This window comes from Rhamphochromis sp. 'chilingali' (assembly GCF_963969265.1).
Source record: "Rhamphochromis sp. 'chilingali' genome assembly, chromosome: 21".
In the NCBI taxonomy this organism is placed as follows: domain Eukaryota; kingdom Metazoa; phylum Chordata; class Actinopteri; order Cichliformes; family Cichlidae; genus Rhamphochromis; species Rhamphochromis sp. 'chilingali'.
In genome coordinates, this window is record NC_137949.1 from 4,130,464 (window position 1) to 4,151,021 (window position 20,558).

General features: G+C 41.3%; 1 protein-coding gene across 2 annotated transcripts in view; it reads left to right on the forward strand.

The window, feature by feature from the left end:
• The first annotated feature begins 543 nt into the window (after positions 1 to 543).
• Positions 544 to 20,558, forward strand: part of hectd1 (HECT domain containing 1) — a 46,281-nt gene continuing 26,266 nt past the window's right edge. For both annotated transcript variants that reach the window (XM_080869918.1, XM_080869919.1), the window contains exons 1-21: positions 544 to 738; positions 5,519 to 5,678; positions 7,888 to 8,037; positions 8,138 to 8,372; positions 9,733 to 9,960; positions 10,507 to 10,788; positions 10,881 to 11,151; positions 11,453 to 11,529; positions 11,678 to 11,776; positions 11,932 to 12,046; positions 12,354 to 12,528; positions 12,823 to 12,961; positions 13,975 to 14,145; positions 14,229 to 14,451; positions 14,534 to 14,797; positions 14,952 to 15,163; positions 15,260 to 15,406; positions 15,819 to 15,913; positions 17,881 to 17,986; positions 18,093 to 18,227; positions 18,596 to 18,735. In XM_080869918.1, coding sequence (XP_080726044.1) covers positions 7,898 to 8,037; positions 8,138 to 8,372; positions 9,733 to 9,960; positions 10,507 to 10,788; positions 10,881 to 11,151; positions 11,453 to 11,529; positions 11,678 to 11,776; positions 11,932 to 12,046; positions 12,354 to 12,528; positions 12,823 to 12,961; positions 13,975 to 14,145; positions 14,229 to 14,451; positions 14,534 to 14,797; positions 14,952 to 15,163; positions 15,260 to 15,406; positions 15,819 to 15,913; positions 17,881 to 17,986; positions 18,093 to 18,227; positions 18,596 to 18,735 — 3,254 coding nt within the window. In that variant the 5' untranslated portion in view covers positions 544 to 738; positions 5,519 to 5,678; positions 7,888 to 7,897. The remainder of the gene's footprint in view (positions 739 to 5,518; positions 5,679 to 7,887; positions 8,038 to 8,137; positions 8,373 to 9,732; positions 9,961 to 10,506; positions 10,789 to 10,880; positions 11,152 to 11,452; positions 11,530 to 11,677; positions 11,777 to 11,931; positions 12,047 to 12,353; positions 12,529 to 12,822; positions 12,962 to 13,974; positions 14,146 to 14,228; positions 14,452 to 14,533; positions 14,798 to 14,951; positions 15,164 to 15,259; positions 15,407 to 15,818; positions 15,914 to 17,880; positions 17,987 to 18,092; positions 18,228 to 18,595; positions 18,736 to 20,558) is intronic.

A 20,558-nucleotide genomic window follows, 5' to 3' on the forward strand; every position in this document is an offset into this window, starting at 1 on the left:
TTGTTATGAACAAACTTTGGAAAATATAGGAAAATATATTGGCCCTTACAGCTAGAATATCTATAAATATTTATACTTACTTTTATATATTTACTTTTACTTTTCTATTTGTACTTCTGCTTTACTTTTATATATTTATACTTCTGCATTACATCAACACCTTAGTTAAGTTGTAACTGCAAACGCTTCTGATGTGTACCTCTAGTAATCTAACTATACATGGCTGTTGATGCAGGGACAGTGGCAAACGGCCACTTGCACATGCTACTTCGTGGCTCTACATAAGTACAAATTAAAGTTTAAGGGAGATGTGGGAGCTGTTTGGGGACATCTGTAAATTTAAATCCACGCCGTGCTAATATTCAGTGTGTTATATATTATTTTTTAAAATGATATTTATGTGAGAGCTCGTGATTTACAAGTCGTGATATATACATTTTTGAGAATAATTAAGAATATTAATGAAAAAATGAAGCGAATAGCTTTTGAACATTGGCATTTCCGAGGCAGATAGTGACCTCTGAAGGCAGCGGGCTCAATCGCCTCAGCTCTCCATTTCAGTCCGGTCTGTTGTGTTTTGCGGGCCGCCGTCCACTCTGACCTCTTAAGACTCTTTGAGAAGAAATGGAAACACCTTGACGTAACTCCCGACACAAACGGCTCTATACCCTGTATTTGAACCCTGAAGAATTATTCATACACTTGTCGATCGTCTCTCTGTCGAAAAGAGCAAAAACGGTGAGTGAATCGTTCTGCTGGTGACCTGAAGATCGAGGCCGTTGTCGCTTGAGTTTTGTGTCCGCTGTTTCATCGTGGCCTCTCGGCTCTCGTGGAACTCGAGTCCGGTGGTTTCCCTTTAGAAGTCCGAGGCCGCATGTATAGTTGGTTGACAAAGCAAGCATAAAATACAGATATAAATGATTTGAATAGTTAAAAAAACATTTTTGGACCAGACGCTTCAGTTGTTAGTAGGGAGAAAGCTTTTTTGTTGTTAAAGTCAGCTTGCTTTTGAAAGCTAACGTGGTGCTAAGGCTATCTAATCGGCTAACATTAGCCGGCTTTCCGGGTTTCGGTACATGAAATTACTTTTATATTGAGCGACAAACAATTGTATGACTTAATTGAAAGCAGCCGAGTCTGAGGTTGAGGGATTATGGAGATTTCTTTAAGTTTTATTTCGTTTTATCGGCCTGAAATCGGCCAATGCTTTACATTAGCGAATCTGGAAGTGAAGCTACTACTCGACTATAAAACTGTATGTACCCAACTGGACAGCTAACTCTAAGGCTTATCGCTTCCAATAACATAGCTGTTCTATATCTCTTAAGTTGGTTTGTGTGAATAGTTCGGCTCCGTATGGCTCGTCAAATAATAAAAATTGCGGTCATACGATTAGCTCTCTCGGATATGGCTGAACGTTTGTTTTCCATTAGTCATAACAAAGCTTTCTTTGCCCGACTTTTTAACATTGCGTATATATAAAGTATAAAAGTTTGAATTCAACATGGGAACATTTAAATGTTGATTTCTTGTGTTACTACATCAACATTTATTTTTATATTATTGTTTTGTTTTATTTACCTAATGGTCACTTCTCTTAACAGTTTGCTGTGTAACTGTTATGTGATGTGTAACTTTTATTATGTTGGTGTACTGTAACTGTTTCACCATATTGTGAGCGTGGCAGCTGTTCTGTAGGTTTCAATCATGTCAAGCGAACTTTGCCGAATTACTGAGTAATAAATGTCCATGTTTCAATTGCTGTCTTTCTGGTTTAAGAAATGCTTTATGGAGAGCTTACATTCTTTTAATCTTGTCTCAGGTATCCACTCCTTATTGGAAAAGCTATGTTTCGGCAAGTTGGTTTCAACAAAATCAGTACAGTCTATGCGAAAGTAATTTTTTGTGATTAGATAATTTAACAAAGTTTTACAGGTGTGTGTTCTCCAGTATGTGTTGGTGTTAAATTAGTTTTCTTTTTAGTCTACCCACATTTCCCTAAGAAGCTTTTCCATTTGCCAGATCGCTGTAAGTACAATAAGAATTGGTTCTTAATACTTGCCTGGTTAAATGCTGCCATATTTACCTCTGAAGTTGGATGTCAGAACTGTGAGTGAGGTCACTTCCAAATTGATTGTTTCATTTGTAGTCAGATTTTCTCAGTTTCTAATAGAATTTTCAGCTGGAATGCCCCCTCAAGTCTGACTTGTGGTGCATTCCTGAATAAGTTGTAATTCCTGAGTTCCTCGTTGGAAATTGAATTTGGAATACCTATTCGAACACACAGCAACTGCCAAGTTAACAATTCATAGCAGTCCTTAACGTGTGCAGTAGTAAAACTTTTCATATGTGCTACCAGTATTGTGTCTTTGTGACTCACTAATCCTGCAAATGTCTGTGTCCACGTATACTTTTTGGTCAGACAGAAGGAGGAGATGAGATTTCCCCCACCCGAAATGCACTCCCATGCACGTTCTAGGATCCTGACTGTGTGTCACTAGAATTGAATGATGTAAGCAATTGTCCAATGTTGATTGGCTGACAGGTGGGCCAAAATGAAAAAGGGAGCAATAGTGGAGTTTACTGGGAACAGGGAAACTGTGAAAGAAATTTTGTGGATGAAAAATTAATGCATGAAAAGCACAGACAGTGGCTGCAGTGGACACATTTCATTTTTCACAACACTTGTTCTTGCTTGAGCTCTTTGAATGTTAGAAATTGGCTCAGTGAAGCTGGAGGATGAACGCCAACTTTTTTTCCACTCGATAAAAGTTAACGTGAGGGATTCTGGTGGTTAGGGACAAATGCAATCGCATAGCAGGATGCTATACACGGGCCAAACTTCAGTCAGGAGAACAACTGAGATTATTCATCCACAATACGAGGTTAGTTATTAATATACTGCAACAACATGGGAATAGAACAGCTGCGAGAGAATTCAGCATTAATGAATCAATGTTACGGAAGTGGAGGAAGCGCAGTTTTTGGCTTTCCCCATATTTCAAAAGTGCTTCATCTCTTTGCTATGACTGTCGACCGGCATAATTTGCAGATGATAATGGTTTTAGCCGCTGCGATGCTTTCGACCAAAACAGGCGCAGCTTGATGACATCATCGCGATATGGCAAAGGGGTGGGATTAAATAAGTGTATACTTCTTCCCACTCCCTTTCAACATGTAAATTAATCAGAATGGTTTTTTGTATGTAATTTGTATAGTATTTTTTTTCTCTCTTATTTCTTTTCTAAATGTACTTGTATATTGTTCACATGTTGAAATAAATTACCAATCAATCATAGAGCGATATAGTCAAAATCTCTATCGTTGGCCAAATTTATATAGTTTCTATCGTATATCGTTTATATCGCCCACCCCTACACAGCACCACCTCATACAAACTAAAATATTTTTTTTTCAACTGTATAAGACAATTGTTTTATCACCCTTTTCCAATAGGGTGATAGTACCTGGTACCAGGTACATTTTTAGTACCTACTCGACTAGGGTTTCAAGTGATCCCAAAAATATGATGTGCCACCTATTGGCTAGTCTACTCGATGAGTCACAAGAGCTTTGTCAGATGTTGCCACACATGCAGTTCATATCAATTGATCAATTCTTACAGGGTGACAGTAGCTGAGCTGTATCCCTCCATGCTGCAGGAAAACTTTGTGAGAGAACTGGAGGTGCAGAGGGAGAGTGGTGGCAGGGGTTTAAGAGTGTTGTGATAGTAGCGTCTGGAAACACTGACTTTACTGAAGTTATTGTGTTATGGCACATGCCATTGCCAGATCTTCTATATTATAAATTCGAACTATATCTTAAAGCTTTGATATACTAATGGCTGACCTAAAGTCTTGGTTGTTATATATAGTGCAGCGGTCCCCAACCCCCCGGGGCTCGGACCAGTACCGGTCCGTGAGTTATTTGGTACCGGGCCGCGAGAGTTGAGGCTCAGGTGTGAAATGTATAGTTTTCAGGGTTTTTATCGGTTTTCAGCGTTATTTTGTTATCATTTCTATCGTTTACTCGGTTTTCCTTGGTCTTTTCACGTGTGTTATGAATAAATTTTCTTTTTTTCGATACCGGTACTAGTTTTATTTTGTTGTATTTATCCGCGACACCTTAAAGGCCGGTCCATGAAAATATTGTCGGGCATAAACTGGTCCGTGGCGCAAAAAAGGTTGGGGACCGCTGATATAGTGTATTTCACTATCTAATGTTTTGAACAGTAACTAATGCTTTTAGACTAGAAAGTGGTTTCTATGAGGCATCCTTCCAATTCTCAGCTACACTCAAAGAGCCTAGACAACCTCCACAGGGTAAGCTTTGGTCATGAACAGGAAGAATGAGAAAGTGTTTTCTATCACACTGTGTAATTCCCAACTTCTGTCTGGACTTGGACAATAGAAACACTATCAGGGGTTAAAAGGTGTTAGGGGGAGGGCCAGCCAAATTCTGTCTTGCTGTGGTTGCCCCATGGTGGTGGTGGGGTTGAGAAGAGGTCAGGATGCACAGGATGCCAGTTGTGATGATTAATCTGTGGATAAGAGGATCTGCATCAGCACAGCCTGTTTATATCCAGACAGTCAAACAAGCAAGCAGACTTCAAATTAGCCACTAATCAACTTAGGGTGCAACCAACAGACTCTCAGCAGGGACTGCTGCATGGTAATGCTTCTGAACAGAGCCTCTGGTTTGAAGACGTGTTTAACAATAAAAAAATTCTAAATTGGTATTGAGTTTTGCATTGTCACAGTAAACTTAATGTTTATAGGCTGCTGCTTTCAGTCAGTGGCTGGTAGGAGTATAGTTGCAACAATAGTCAAGATTTCAAAGCCTTAATATAAGTGCTTTGGCAGCTGCCATTAGTGTTGTTTTTTTGTTTTTTGTTTTTGGGAGCCACAAGTGACCGCAAATGAAAGGGTGGAGTGCCAAGTTTATCAAGCTACATCCAGAAACCTATATGGATACAGTGTACAGATACAAGTAGCTGCTGGTGGTTACTAAATAACAGACTAATGAAACTGAAAAGTTTCACTCACCAAAACAGAAGTACAAATGTGGATGGTCTGTACCTCAAAGGTGGCCTTAATATCAGTCAGTCAGTTCCATTTAAAGGCACCAACATCACAAATGCTTTTGAGAGGTCCAGTAAATCAAAGCAGCCACAACTCTGTTATCCAGATGGATGAGTTGGAAAAACATTCAACCTCCCACTTTATAAAATAGTAAATATATAAATGGATGAAAATATGTGTTGTTGTTGTATTTTTTGGGGGGTGGGGGTTAATGCTGTAACATGGGACTGACATGGGAGTTGGTGTGGCTGGACCCCAATTTGTGTCCATTAGATGAACTGCATTTTTTATTTATTTTTTTTGCCACCTTTACTTTAGCATTGGTTTTCGGCCCTTCTGTTTTTCTAAATGTGGATCAGATAATCATTTTAGTGTGTTTCATGTACAGACAGATGAATGTCAATTGAGCCTTTCTCCTCTGTTCTTCCTGTTTGCAGGTAGAGAGACTTCATGTCCCAGAAATCCCTGTGAACGTCAGCACTTCCTCTTAAGTGTGTTCCCTTTCCCATTCTCTCTCTCTGGTTGGTTGGATGAGTCCCAAACAGCGACACAACTGATTGGGTGTTGAGCCAGACCGGGTAGCCAACGGGAAGCTAGGTGAGGCTTTCATTTTGTTTGTTGGTTTTTTGTTTTTAAATTATAATAATTTATTTTACTTCCAGCACACTGATTGCACACAAAGTCCACATAACAGATACCAAAAAACTGATGTAGCTTCAGATCGTATTTCACTTAGTGACGTCATTGTCAAGTAAGGAAGCGTTGAAAAATGCTGTTACAAATGAATGGCAAATTGATACAAACCCCCAAAGGTGATATATCTGGCAAGTAAGTTTTTTGTTACCCCCCCTATTGGTACAAATTAAAACATGATCAGGATCATATAGCTTGGGTAAATTACAGCGAGCTGGCCAACAAAATCACATTTAATAGGAAGTGCTAACACTTTTAATTATATCTAACAATAAATAAACCGTACAAATCAGATTTGTTTGAGCATTAGTACAGTACCGTATTTTCACGACCATAAGACGCACTGTACTAAAAGGCGCAGTCTCAGTTATGTGTGCCATTACTGTATTTAACACACACATAAGGCGCACTGGATCATAGGGCGCATATAAGTACCGTATGCGTATTTAAAAATAAAGCGGGAGCAAACCTGAGTTCGGTACCTTACTCACATTTTTATTACCAGTAATCGTCATCATCAACAACACACAAGCACACAAGTGTGCGTATTTAAAAATAAAGCAGGAGCAAAACAAAGTTTGGTGCTCACATTTTTATCATCAATCAAACCCATCGAAGTCCTCATCCTCTGTGTCTGAATTGAACAGCTGCGCTAAATCTCCATCAAACATGCCAGGTTCACTTTCTTCACTGTCAGAGTCACTTTCCGTGCCGTGCGGCTCCTCGGAAATGATGCTGGCTTTTGCGAAAGCTCGAACAACAGTGCCAGCAGACATGTTAGCCCAAGCATCTACAATCCATTCGCAAATTGTGGCGTAACTCGCCCGGCGCTGCCTTCCACTCTTGGTGAAACTGTGGTCTCCATCGGTCATCCATCGCTCCCAGGCCGCTCGCAGCCTTACTTTGAACGGGCGGTTCACACCGATGTCCAGCGGTTGGAGATCCTTTGTCAGGCCTCCCGGAATGACAGCAAGCTCACAGTTCATTTGTTTCACTAGTTTTTTTCACATCGGCTGTGAGATGGGCACGCATAGAGTCACAGATTAAGAGCGATGGTGATGCGTGGAAAAAACCACCTGGTCTCCTTACATACACCTCCCTCAGCCACTCTTTCATCATTTCCTCATCCATCCAGCCCTTTTCATTTGCCTTAATGATGATTCCTGCTGGAAACTTCTCTTTAGGCAAAGTCTTTCGCTTAAAAATCACCATAGGTGGCAGTTTCTGTCCATTAGCATGGCAGCCAAGCACAACAGTAAAAGAAGACTTTTCGTGCCCCGTTGTGCGTATCGCTACCGTGCTGGTCCCCTTCTTCTCCACAGTGTGACTCACCGGGATGTCAAAAGTGAGCGGGACCTCGTCCATGTTTGTGATGTGGCTGGGCTGGATGTTTTTGTCGCCGATGTGTTTGCTGCAGTAGGAGCGGAAGATGGCCAGCTTTTCCTTATAATCCGCTGGAAGTTGCTGCGCTACCGTAGTCCTGGTCCGGATGGAAAAATGGCACTGTTTCATAAAAAGTGAAAGTGAAACTGCTTTTAGCCGAATGGTGACCGTCGAAACGCTTCTCCCGCTCGTTCTTTGCTCGATGATCCACCGCTCGAGTCTTTCCTCCAACTCGGGCCACCTCGCCTTATGTCCGCGGAAACTCAGCTGCGTTTTCTTGACCTGCCGGAGCTTGTTTTCTAGCTTCCTCCATTTGCGAACCATCGATTCGTTAATCTTAAATTCTCTCGCCGTTGCTCGATTTCCATGTTCCTCTGCGTAGCTGATGGCCTTCAGTTTAAACTGTGCTTCATAAGCGTGTCTCTTTGCCATTTTCAGGGTTGCCCCCACACTTCACCCTTTAGCGTTCTCATGGTGTTCTCTACTACGTCCTCCTTACAACACACAGGGCACACTGCGCTATAGGGCGCGCCGTACTTTTTGAAGAAAATCTAAGACTTTTAAGTGCGCCTTATGGTCGTGAAAATACGGTAATAGCTTACACGGGGGCTCGGTTAGCTACTTAAATGTAGCTAAATTATGCATCTTTCATCTCTACTTTGATTGCTTGCACATAAATGACAGCTGTGAGTGACAGTAATAAGATTTCTGTATATTTCTGTTGCTTTAGGCTAGCCATCATGGCCGATGTGGACCCAGACACCCTGCTGGAGTGGCTGCAGATGGGTCAGGGTGATGAGCGTGACATGCAACTCATTGCTCTGGAGCAACTCTGCATGCTACTGCTCATGTCAGATAACGTCGACCGCTGCTTTGAGACGTAAGTTTGTGTATTTGTCTCACAAGCATTCAGTTGGTGGTCATGATTTCAGAATTCAGCACTCTCTCTTCCTCACCGTCACCCCTCTCTTATCTGCCAGATGTCCTCCTCGGACATTCCTTCCAGCACTCTGTAAGATCTTCTTGGATGAGAGTGCTCCAGATAACGTGCTGGAGGTTACAGCCCGAGCAATAACCTACTACCTGGACGTGTCGGCAGAATGTACCCGCAGGATTGTGGGAGTGGATGGGGCCATCAAAGCGCTGTGTAATCGACTGGTGGTAGTGGAGTTGAACAACAGGACCAGCAGAGACCTGGCTGAGCAGTGTGTCAAGGTAGGAGACAACTGACTATAAGAGAGAGGCCCATTTCATTTGTCTGATCTGTTTCTTGTCTTATGGTGGTTGTTGACAGCTTTTAAACATAAGCCAAAAGCCTCAGTCCAGCTTGCTTTGCTGGGCTTTCAAATAAATCCTCAAAATTGGAACGTACTTCCTTATATAAGAGGAAGTCTTGTGATCTGACATGACATCTGTCACACATTGAAAGTCCATATGTGAAGGAAAGTTGTATACATAGTTGCTCATGTCATATAGTAATGTATTAACATTTGGAACAATCATTGAATCATTGAAATCACACCTCCTCACTTCACCACTAAAATCTTGTATCACGACATGAATTGACTGAAAGTATATGTTCTGTTATAGTTCTAACACACTACCCTGGCTCATCAAAACAAGGGTAATATCAGTCGCAAGCAGCTGATCCCACTGCTGTACAGGAGAACCAGACATGATGCACAGCATGTGCTGTTACATATGTCTTGATTAAACTTGATTATTGCTGTTGCAGCAGTTGATGAAATAGTTACAACCTTTAATCTATTGAACTAAATTACAGTTTCATCTTTTCCTACTGGGCTGACTGTCAACACGCTCTTCAGTGTCTCCAGCTGTTTCCTGCACACAATTGTCACAGATTTTCTCAAAGCATTGGGCTGTGTGGCACGCATGTGATTTTTACACTTTAAGCAGTATGATAGTGGAACAGGTAAAATTTGTGGAAAATAATAATACTAATACAAAAAAGTCAAATACTTGAGTATTTAAAACCTCAATGGAGTCTAATCAGAGAGGAGGGCATCTCCCTGATCTGTTGCTGTGTTATTGTCCTGAACAGAAAGCTAACACATGAGATGAAGTTTTGATCAGCTGCTTCTCTGTTTGGGTGGGGTTCTTTGGGGTTTGGAGACAGAGCTATGCCATAGACATGAGATCACAACAATGTGCTGCCAGATGTTTATTAATTATTTTCCCAAACAGTGTCGGTTGGAGATCCTTTGTCAAAGCCTTACTTTGTCACCAGTCCGATGTGTTAGATCAGACTTGTGCTAGAGGCCCAGAGGGGTTCTTTATCCACTAGATTTTCTGTTTTTCTGTCATTTGATCCTGTTATTCTCAATTTTTCAAATTTTCTTTTTTTGATCTTCTGAGAAAAGGTAGAAATATCAATTAGTGAGGATGATGGGAGATCAGTCTCTATGTTGAGTGCTTTAAATAAATCATTGACTCACCCAAAAATGTTATCTAATGGCATAGTTTGGAGAAGTCTGTGATTCAGGTACACCAAGATTTGGAGTTACATATTCCTTCTAGAGATTAAGTTTGAACATATGTTTTCGTGTTTCTCCAGGTGCTGGAGTTGATCTGTACCAGAGAGTCTGGCGCAGTGTTTGAGGCAGGCGGGCTGAACTGTGTGCTGAGTTTCATCCGAGACAGTGGGCACCTTGTTCATAAAGACACTCTGCACTCAGCCATGGCTGTTGTGTCCCGCCTTTGCAGCAAAATGGAGCCCCAGGACTCTTCTCTGGAGACCTGTGTGGAGTCTCTGTCTAGCCTCCTCAAACACGAAGACCACCAGGTAAATATAGAACAGGGGTTGCATCCAGTTAATGCACTTTTCTGATTACAAATACATGGTATGAAAGAGACTTTGAAATAGTTGCTGCCCTCCCTTCTTATTTGTGTTATTTGCCACTTTTCCTAAACTGAGGGTGGTCATAAAAGGGGTGGAGCTAAAACTGCTTCTTTCTACTATATGAAGGGGGTGCACCAAGTATTGAGATAACTGAAGTTTCAGAGTTTGGATTGTCTCTTTCTCTATGAATAGATATTACAATGAAAGATTAGGTTTTTGTTCTCTCCTAATGCTGTAACAACTCCTAGCTTCAACACAGAGACTATAGCTTTGTGCCTCTGAGAAAAATGATTTAAAGAAAGAAGTAGTGGGACTTTTAGAACTAATTAAATTATAATGTTTTGTTTAAAAGGTACTGTGTTGGAACATTAATAACTCGAATTTCCTTTTAGAAGCTCATTAAAGAGGGAAAATTGTGAAAAGCATTGCTAGATCTTTAACCTTGTTCAGGCTGAATGTGCTATAACTCAAAACTCTCCTCTCCTGCAGGTGTCAGACGGTGCTTTGCGCTGCTTTGCCTCACTGGCTGACCGGTTCACACGTCGTGGTGTAGACCCTGCCCCTTTAGCCAAACATGGCTTGACAGAGGAGCTGCTGTCCCGCATGGCGGCTGCTGGAGGGACAGTGTCAGGCCCCGCATCTTCCTGCAAGCCAGGCCGGCCTTCAGCAGGTGCAGGCCCCTCGGCTTCTGACTCGAAATTGAGCAACCAGGTGTCTACCATTGTCAGCCTGCTGTCAACACTCTGCAGGGGGTCTCCGCTAGTGACACATGTAGGTCAAAACACCTTGAATGAAGATGTATTTATTACTTTATTAAGTAAGAAGTCTGATCAACATTAAATGTTCTCTTTCTGGGTGTCCAGGACTTGTTGCGTTCAGCACTGCCCGATTCGATGGAGTCAGCGCTGGGAGGAGATGAGCGCTGTGTACTGGACACCATGCGGCTGGTTGACCTCCTGCTGGTGCTCCTGTTTGAGGGGCGAAAAGCGCTGCCAAAGTCCACAGCAGGGTCGACGGGCAGGATCCCAGGGCTGCGACGTCTGGACAGTTCTGGGGAGAGATCACACCGACAGCTCATCGACTGTATCCGTAGCAAGGACACAGATGCTCTCATCGATGCCATTGACACTGGAGGTGATGATGCAAACTAATAAATATTACAGAAGCCATGAGTCTGAGTGTTGATAGTTTGGAAAAATTTCATCACACTTCCTTTTAACTTTGTAATCATATCAGCTAGACTGTTATATATTTGCATATGTATTACAAAAAAAATAATAGAACTTGGTTTTAAAGTTGGCTTCAAAAGTATAGGCTTTAAACGTATTGACAGGTTAAACTTCAGTGAAATTAGGTAGAAAACAGGTGGTGTTTTGCTGAAGGTTGTTTGTGTGTGTGTGTGCGTTATCGGTAATAATGGAATGTTGTTTTGTAGCATTTGAGGTGAACTTTATGGATGATGTCGGACAGACGCTGCTCAACTGGGCTTCAGCTTTCGGCACGCAAGAAATGGTAACGATAAAACTTGCCATTTAATCTGGACTAAATTAACTGAAGAACATCTAACTGACAATGATATTAGTTTTTCAGTTTAATACTATTACAAATTGTTATCCGTGTATTATTTAATTTCAGTTTCACCAACTGTCTGTTGTTGTAGGTTGAGTTTCTTTGTGAGAGAGGAGCAGATGTCAATAGAGGACAGAGGTCATCGTCACTGCACTATGCTGCCTGTTTTGGACGCCCGCAAGTAGCCAAGGTAACACACGAAAGCTAAGGATGAAATGCACGTTTAGTCCTGCAGTAGTCCAGTTTCTGAAACATTTTTTTTTCTGGAGTAATGTGTTTTGTTGACTGATTTTTATTTATTTATTTTTTTTTGCGCATTGCTTCCTTTGTAATGTGTGTGTGCAGACTCTCCTGCGTCATGGGGCCAACCCTGACCTGAGGGATGAGGATGGAAAAACACCTCTGGACAAGGCTAGGGAGAGGGGACACAGTGAAGTTGTAGCTATACTGCAGTCTCCTGGTAAGTAAACCAGGTCTATGCAAGACCACTACTGCTATTGCTGGTTCCGCTGCTATATCATTTCATTGTAACGTGCCTTTTCTGTCTCTGACTTGTGTTAATTTTGCACTTTTGCCTTTCTTATGCCAAAAACTGAAGTTTCCTTGCAATGTCTAAAAAAAAAACAAAACTGAAATTAACCCAATTAACCAGGCCCTTTGCACCTACAGTAGATGTGCTTTATGCTTACCTGCACTTGGTTTTGCTGACAGAGAGTGATGCACAAATGTCTATCGGTCTCGAAAGGCAAACAATCTGTGTGTTTCAGGAGACTGGATGTGTCCAGTGAACAAGAGTGATGACAAGAAGAAGAAAGATCTTAACAAAGAGGAGGAGGAGGGCAGTGAACCCAAAGGAGACCCAGAAATGGCTCCTATCTACCTAAAGAGACTTCTGCCTGTTTTTGCACAAACATTTCAGCATACCATGCTGCCTTCTATTAGGTAAATGACAGTGTCTAAGCACTCTGCAGCAGCCATTCATTCACCTTAATTTACCATTGTTTACTAGGCTACATCAGATAAACTTTAAATATTGTCGAATTTACATGAGTTAATCGAATCATATTACATTGTGTTCTTTCTGTTCTGAATCAAACTTCACTACTATGTCCAGTGCAAATCTTAATTAAAGGAGCAGAAGTGGACATAAAAGGAACTGCTGTCTATAATTAAAACCAGGCTGGGAGTTCTCACTAGAAAAATGAAGTTGCATGTTTCTATTTTGATGGTTTTCAGGAAAGCTAGTCTGGCTTTGATCAGGAAAATGGTTCACTATAGCAGCGAAGTGCTGCTGAAGGAGGTGTGTGACAGCGAGGCGGGACATAACTTGCCCACGGTGCTGGTGGAGATCACAGCTACTGTCCTCGATCAAGAGGTACAAACACTCAAATACACAGACACAGACATCCTTTTGGGTCTTATTTGTCAAACCTTCCAAAACCCAGAATCTTAGCAGGACATACCTAGTTGGAATAGATCTAATTTTAGCCCAACAGAGAATGAACACTAGCTTAAGCAGATGCTTAATTAAATTAATTAATTACAATTATTCAAACGCTGCCGTGTATATACTACAAAGGCCGAAAGGTGATGATCACATTGACTTACATGGTTTTGGGTGCTTGAGTGCCACACAGCACAGTGGTCCAGTGGTGAGCATTTCTCCTTCAGCTGATTAAGGCTGTGTGAATTTTCTCAACGAAGCTGGGCTACCTCCCACAGTTAATTACATGTTATGTTAACTAACTCTAAGTTTTAAATCCTTTTTTTTCGGCTACACCATAGATCTGGAGGTTATTTTTTTCCATCACAGTTCTTCAAGTCCGCTATCTTATCCTGCATTTCAATGTTCTGTTTCAGCAGTGTATGTTTCATTTACCAGCAGTCTGATTCCAAATCTGTTGTCCATGTTTGTGTTTTTGAACAGGGAAAGGTTTTCCTTTGTAGTTTTTATTTAATTTAATTTAATTTTTTGTAATGTATATTCACTAATGTGGCATCCCAGATCTTGTTCAAAGTCTCTCAACTCTTTATAAAGTAGTGTCACATTTCTGAGCAGTGTGTTATGGTTAACGCAGCTTCTTCCCCACTCTAGACAGCCTGAGGAAATAGAGATGCAAAGATGTGCAACACAGGGATGATAAAGACTAAGGAACCACTTTAGTGTTTTGACCACAAGACATGATGTTTTACCTGAGGTTGATCTTCTTAAAAAAAACAAAAAAACCCAACATTTTTCACCATGATGTCGTACTGTTATGTGACAGTCTAAGCATGCCTACACACTACATGTATTTTAGCCAGACACATATGTCCTAAATCTTTTTTCTTCTTTTAAGGAGGGATATGATAAAATGTTTTCTTGCTTTCTCTCTCTCCCTGTGTCAGGACGATGACGACGGTCACCTTCTGGCTCTGCAGATCATAAGGGATCTGGTGGATAAGGGTGGAGATGTTTTCCTTGACCAGCTGGCTCGACTAGGCGTCATCAACAAGGTGTCGACTTTGGCTGGACCAGCATCTGATGATGAGAACGAGGATGAAGCAAAACCTGAGAAGGTATACACCGAGAGGACGATGAGATGAAGCTTAAGATTTAGTCTTCAGTATGTGTATATCATATATACACATTTTTCTCGCAGGAGGAAGAGGTGCAGGAGGATGCTAGGGAGATCCAGCAGGGGAAGCCATACCACTGGAGGGACTGGTCCATCATCAGAGGCAGGGACTGTCTCTACATCTGGTCTGACGCTGCTGCCCTTGAGCTCTCCAATGGCTCCAATGGCTGGTTCAGGTTCATCCTGGATGGGAAGCTAGCCACCATGTACTCCAGCGGAAGTCCAGAAGGGGGATCGGACAGCTCCGGTATGAGTTAACATGCTTATAATGCACTTGCATATCTGTCATTTTGTTCTGCTGACAATGGTCCATCTCTTTTGGGCTGCAGAGTCTCGCAGCGAGTTCTTGGAGAAGCTACAGCGGGCACGGAGTCAGGTGAAGCCAGTAACAGCCAGTCAGCCCATCTTGTCCAGTGTTGGCCCCACCAAGCTGACCGTAGGGAACTGGTCTCTGACCTGCCTGAAGGATGGAGAGATTGCTATCCACAACTCAGATGGGCAGCAGGCCACCATCCTGAAGGAAGACCTGCCTGGCTTTGTCTTTGAGTCTAACAGAGGAACCAAGCACTCTTTCACAGCAGAAACATCCTTGGGTGAGTCTCATTGTCTAATAAGCAAAATGTATACAGGTAAGCTATCAAACAAAGGAAAATATTCTTCCCGTTGAAATTTACAAACGTGTTCAGCAGCGTTGTTAAATGTCTCATTTTCGTGTGTCTTTGTGTGTGTTCGCATGTGCCTGAGTAGGCTCAGAGTTTGTGACTGGTTGGACGGGGAAGCGAGGCAGGAAATTAAAGTCAAAACTGGAGAAGACAAAGCAGAAGGTGAAAAGTATGGCAAGAGAGCTATATGATGATCATTTCAAAGCTGTAGAAAGCATGCCCAGAGGAGTGGTGGTTACTCTCCGGAACATTTCAACACAGCTGGAGTCTGCTTGGGAGCTGCACACCAACAGACAGGTACACAAGTACACATTAGTAGACAGACTCTCATTGGATTGCAATAATAAACAGTAATGTAAATGCTTACATGCTTATGACTTATATTGTTAACAGTGTATTGAAGGGGAGAACACATGGAGGGACCTGATGAAAACGGCTCTGGAAAACCTGATTGTAGTTTTGAAGGATGAAAACACGATTTCTCCGTATGAGATGTGTAGCAGTGGCTTGGTCCAGGCTCTGTTTACAGTCCTTAACAATGTGAGCTAATTCTAAATCTCTCATTCATCTGATTATTTATTCTTTATTGAAATATTCTAAGGTACTGGTTTTCAAATAAAGGCCTTAATTAGTATATTTTATATTTTGTTATATATATATATATATATATATATATATATATATATATATATATATATATATATATACACACACAAAAAAATTTTTTTTATTTACAAGTTAATACTGCGTATCTACTTCTTGTGTGGGTCCAGTTACAGTTGATGTGGCTGGATGTGTAGATGATAGATCTGTATTAGTTGCATGGTGCTGTCGTGTCAATATGGATCAAAATCTGAGGAATGTTTTTGAATTCATGCTAGTTCTAGAGGTGAAGGGGGACCACCCCTGTCCTTAAAGATGAAAATTTGACATGTCTTATGCTTCTGTGTAGAGTGTGGAACTGGACCTGAAACATGATTGTAAGCCTTTAATGGAAAGAATCAATGTCTTTAAGGCGGCTTTCAGCGAGAATGAAGATGATGAAAGGTAATGTCATGCTCATATTCTGAATTCGATAAATGAAAACAAAGCACTCTTATGCATAATGATTTATAGGACAGTATACTTGTTGTTTGTTCAAACAGAGACAAGGAAAAGAAAGATGGACATAAATGAGGACATTTCTACATGAAGTAGACCCAAAAAATTTGATTTAAAGAGAAAAGATATACAGAGAATGACAAAGGGCAGACAAAGTTAGTCAGAATGACAACTAAAAAAGTGATAGCTTAGTCACACTAGAGTACAAATAGGATGGCAACCTCCCTCGGACTAGGACAAAGTCTGTGGTTGCCTGGTGATCACGAGAACAATTACAAGTAGTTGAGGTAACCAGCTGGTTGCCCAGAGGTTGAGGGTGTTGACTGCTCAATCACTTCTGATTGTAAGGCAATCACAAGCTTTACTAAACGCATAAACGCAGACAGTCGGGGTTGGTCTGCACTGAGCAGTCCCTGTCTTTGCAAGCAGGGAGTGCCTGCTGGTTGCATTCTGGTTATTAGGGCTGTCACGATTTGTCGACTAGTCACGATTATGTCTACTATCAAAATCGGCAACGACAAATTTAATAGTTGATGCGTCGTTTGAAGCTTTGTAAGATCCCGAAAGACGCAGGTATAAGCAGTAGGATTTAAGAGTGTAATAACGGACTGAAACAGAAGATGGCGGAGCAGCAATCTCCAGTCTTATAGCTGTATACAAATTCAGGGGCCATATCCTTTGGCGGTTGCATTTGTAGGCCGATTATGTTACAGCGACGGGACCAAATGCGTCCTTCATTTCCCCAGATTTCAAGGATGGGTCGGGTGTATCCTTCGTGCCCCAACCTATCCCGGGATTCATAGTGCGGCCCAGCCAATTTCAGTTTCCAACAATGGCGGCAGCTACTTAGTTTTAATATTACTCTTATGACTGTTCCTGGGTCACAAAATAAACTTTTAACATATTTTCAGGTGAGAAGGTAACTGTGTAAACTTCAAATATCTGCAAAAGTGCTCCGACGTTTTCTGAGACCTCTCTTACCCAACAGCTCAAGGCTCACTAGATCTGGCAAGAACACCGGACTTCCGGCACATCGTTTTCAAACACCCCGCGAGCTTTCGCTACTCAGTTTAAACATGATATATAAGTCACTTAGATAACTTTTAAAAATTTTATTGTTTGTTTTTTTTCAGTGTTTTATTTGTTCCTGTTTGGCTGAGATTAAAGTTACAGTTTTTACACAGCTGAATAAATGTCGAACAGAAAACTGATTAAACAGAAGTGTGAGATGGTAGAGATTTGACTCCAATGTCCTGTTAAATTTTAGGGAGCAAAGAGCAGACGACTGAGTTTAATAAACTATCATCTTTCTTTATTTTTAGTTAGCACAGACCTTATATATATATATATATATATATATATATATATATATATATATATATGACCAGATGCATGCTGATGGAATAAGCTGTACGTTTTACATCCAATGGATGCATGATCTGATTAGTTGACTATTCGCAAAAATAATAGGTGACTAGTTGACTATCAAAATAATCGTTTGTGGAAGCCCTACTGGTTATATTCCCATATCGAAGCGAGCTTGCCAAGCATTTGTTATTTTGCAGTTATATAGCCATCAGGCTGCAACTATGTCACTATTTCTGGAGGATTTTGTGTTTCAGATTTGAGAAATTTACCCAACTCTAAATGTGTACATTTTTTAAAGCAAAAATGACAAATGCAGTGAAATCCCGAGTTCATTACACACAGTTGCTGTAATTTTGTTTGCGCTGTAGTCTCCAGCCTAGTTTGACTGAAATATAAAATCATTATGAAGAACTGAAGGATCCTTTAGTCTCCTTAGTTATCACTTGGATTCTACTTGGTCACATAGCACTGTCGAAGATGTTTAAACTGCCTATGTTTTGTTTGAACTGATTAAAGTTGATAAATGATTCTGTGTGTGTGTTTAGCCGACCAGCTGTTGCCTTAATCCGTAAACTGATAGCTGTCCTGGAGTCAATAGAACGCCTACCTCTGCACCTGTACGACACTCCGGGATCCTCATACAACCTGCAGGTGAGTCAACGTGTGTTCGAGGTCCTGGTGTGTTATTTGGAGAAGCTCTCAGTAATGTTGCTTGCCATAATCACAGCCTGTGATAAAATATGTTTCTGTGCTTTAGATTCTTACACGGAGATTGCGGTTCCGGCTGGAGCGAGCGCCGGGAGAGACGGCCCTGATCGACCGGACAGGTCGTATGTTGAAGATGGAACCACTTGCAACTGTGGAGTCTCTGGAGCAGTACCTGCTGAAGATGGTGAGGAGACACTAAAAATGCATTCAACCAAAATACAGCTAGGAAATACTTGGACAGTGCGGGGGAAAAAAAATCACATTTTTGGTACTCTAAGTCAAGTTTATTTATGGCCGTTCACAGACAGCATGCCCAAGTCTGACTTTCGTTAAATCTTTTTTTCATAAGAAAAAAAGATTTTTTATGAAAAAAAAAAATCTTTTTCATATTTTTTTCTTTCTTATGAAAAAGAACCAAAGCATGAAAAAGAACCCCCAACCCCTTTGGGAACCAATGTGTTTTGATCTTACTTTTTTGTTGTGTATCAACCTGATTCCAGATGATTTTTGACTTCCCTTCCTCTCTTCCTCTTTGGCCTCTTCTTCCTCTAGGTGGCAAAGCAGTGGTACGACTTCGAGCGCTCATCCTTTGTCTTTGTGCGGAAGCTGAGGGAAGGGCAGACCTTCACTTTCAGGCACCAACACGATTTTGATGAAAATGGTATCATCTATTGGGTCGGAACAAACGCCAAGTAAGAGCAACTTCAGCTAGCTATAAATTTAACATGAGTCTTAGTGATCGCTGATTTGCATAAATGATTTGCATCTTGCACTGCAGGTATAAATTTAATGTTATCAAATTTGTGGTTATATCATGTCAAACTAGTGTTCCTCTTACATTTTATTCAGCATACACATTTTAGAAAGAAATTAGCAGATTTTAAAATGGTTTATGTTACTGTCTTGATAGCTTGCTCAATCATCCAAATAAAGAAATCCTAGAAAGTTGATTCTGTTCATCTAGACCTAGCTTTTTCAGTATGAGAAACGTTTCGTCTACATGCACACTAGTCCGGATAAATTTGAAAACGGCATTTTCGTCTGAAAACGCTCCACGTCCACACTAGCGTTTTCAGAGAGTTGTGCGTCCACATTGAAACGGCCGAAAACGCTTACTTTCCAGTACTGCGCATGCGTGAAGCGCAAGAAGATTTGACCTACCTCATTTCTGTCTGCCGTTTATTTACTTTCCGGCTCGTTGAAACGTCGCGGCAAAAGGTCGAGGAAAAGCACCGAGTTTTTTAAATGGACTAACAATGAGGTGGAGTTGTTGCTGCGAGTAACACAAAAGTACAAAGTTGCCAAAGCGAGTGAGAATTAAATAATTTAAAGAAAAGCTATCTGGAGCATGTACAGACTGATATTAAATCTTTAATAGGGCTGCCAAAATTTAGAGCAAACAAAACAACTGCTGTTTAATTGGTCACATGACTGCATCACATGACAAAAATGCGCCATTGTTTTAGAAAGTCTGCGTTTTGGAGTGTCCACACTGCGACGGGACAGCTCCGTTTTGAAATGTATGCATCTTCGAGAGCGTTTTCAAAACGCTGTGTTTTTCCTTGGGGAAAACGCCGTCTCAGTGTGGACGGGAGGCCAAAACGGAGAGAAAACGATGGGTTTTCAAACAAAAACGCATAAGTGTGGACGTAGCCTAAGTGACTTCTTCAGTCTCAGCTGACTGCAGGTTCCCCCACACTTATAGGGCTTTGGAGTTGATGTCACGCCGCAGCCACAAATCAAAACATACACACTGTGTTGGAAGCAGAACCATGCTTAAAATCAGCACAAAAGACAAAGGGATGTATCGCGATCGATTGCGCCCAGACGCCAAGAGACGGTACTTGGAAAAAATAGCGTGCATCTGTAATGTTGACCCGTATGAAATAAGGCAGTGGAGTGGAAACCCAGACAGCCTACCGCCGTTGTCCTATTCCGATATTTTCGTGTACCTTGTCCATGGAGTCAGCGTTGGCCGTTTTTAAGCCTCCACGTTGTGAGTATGTTGACCATATAACCAAGATACAGCTAGAGGTTGCACACAACATTGACTTCTCCTCCGGAGCTGCCCCCCAAATTGCTCTAGATGAACGATTCACGATTGATGCCAGCTGTGCGTTGCCATGTAAATAGTTTGCATTTCACGTGTACCTGCACATGTACTTGCTAAGTACATGTGAACAGGTCTTGAATAAAAAAATAAACGTACTTTTCATTTCTGTTTTATTGAAACCACTTGACAGAAAGTACAATTATTTACAATGAACTGTACATGCAACACAGCAGTTTTATGAATATTCAACAACAGCAAGTTTCATTTGGCCCTGGTTTGACGACCACACTGGGGCACATATTCACCAAAACACAGCACACCTTAACATTCCTATCAAGCAGTGTCGTGTCTTCACCCTCACATAATATAAGTAACTCCCGTCCACAGCCTCCGTGACATGGTGATTTTGTTGTTGGTCTTCTGTCAGATCTTCATCTATTACTTCTGCACTGGGCACACCTT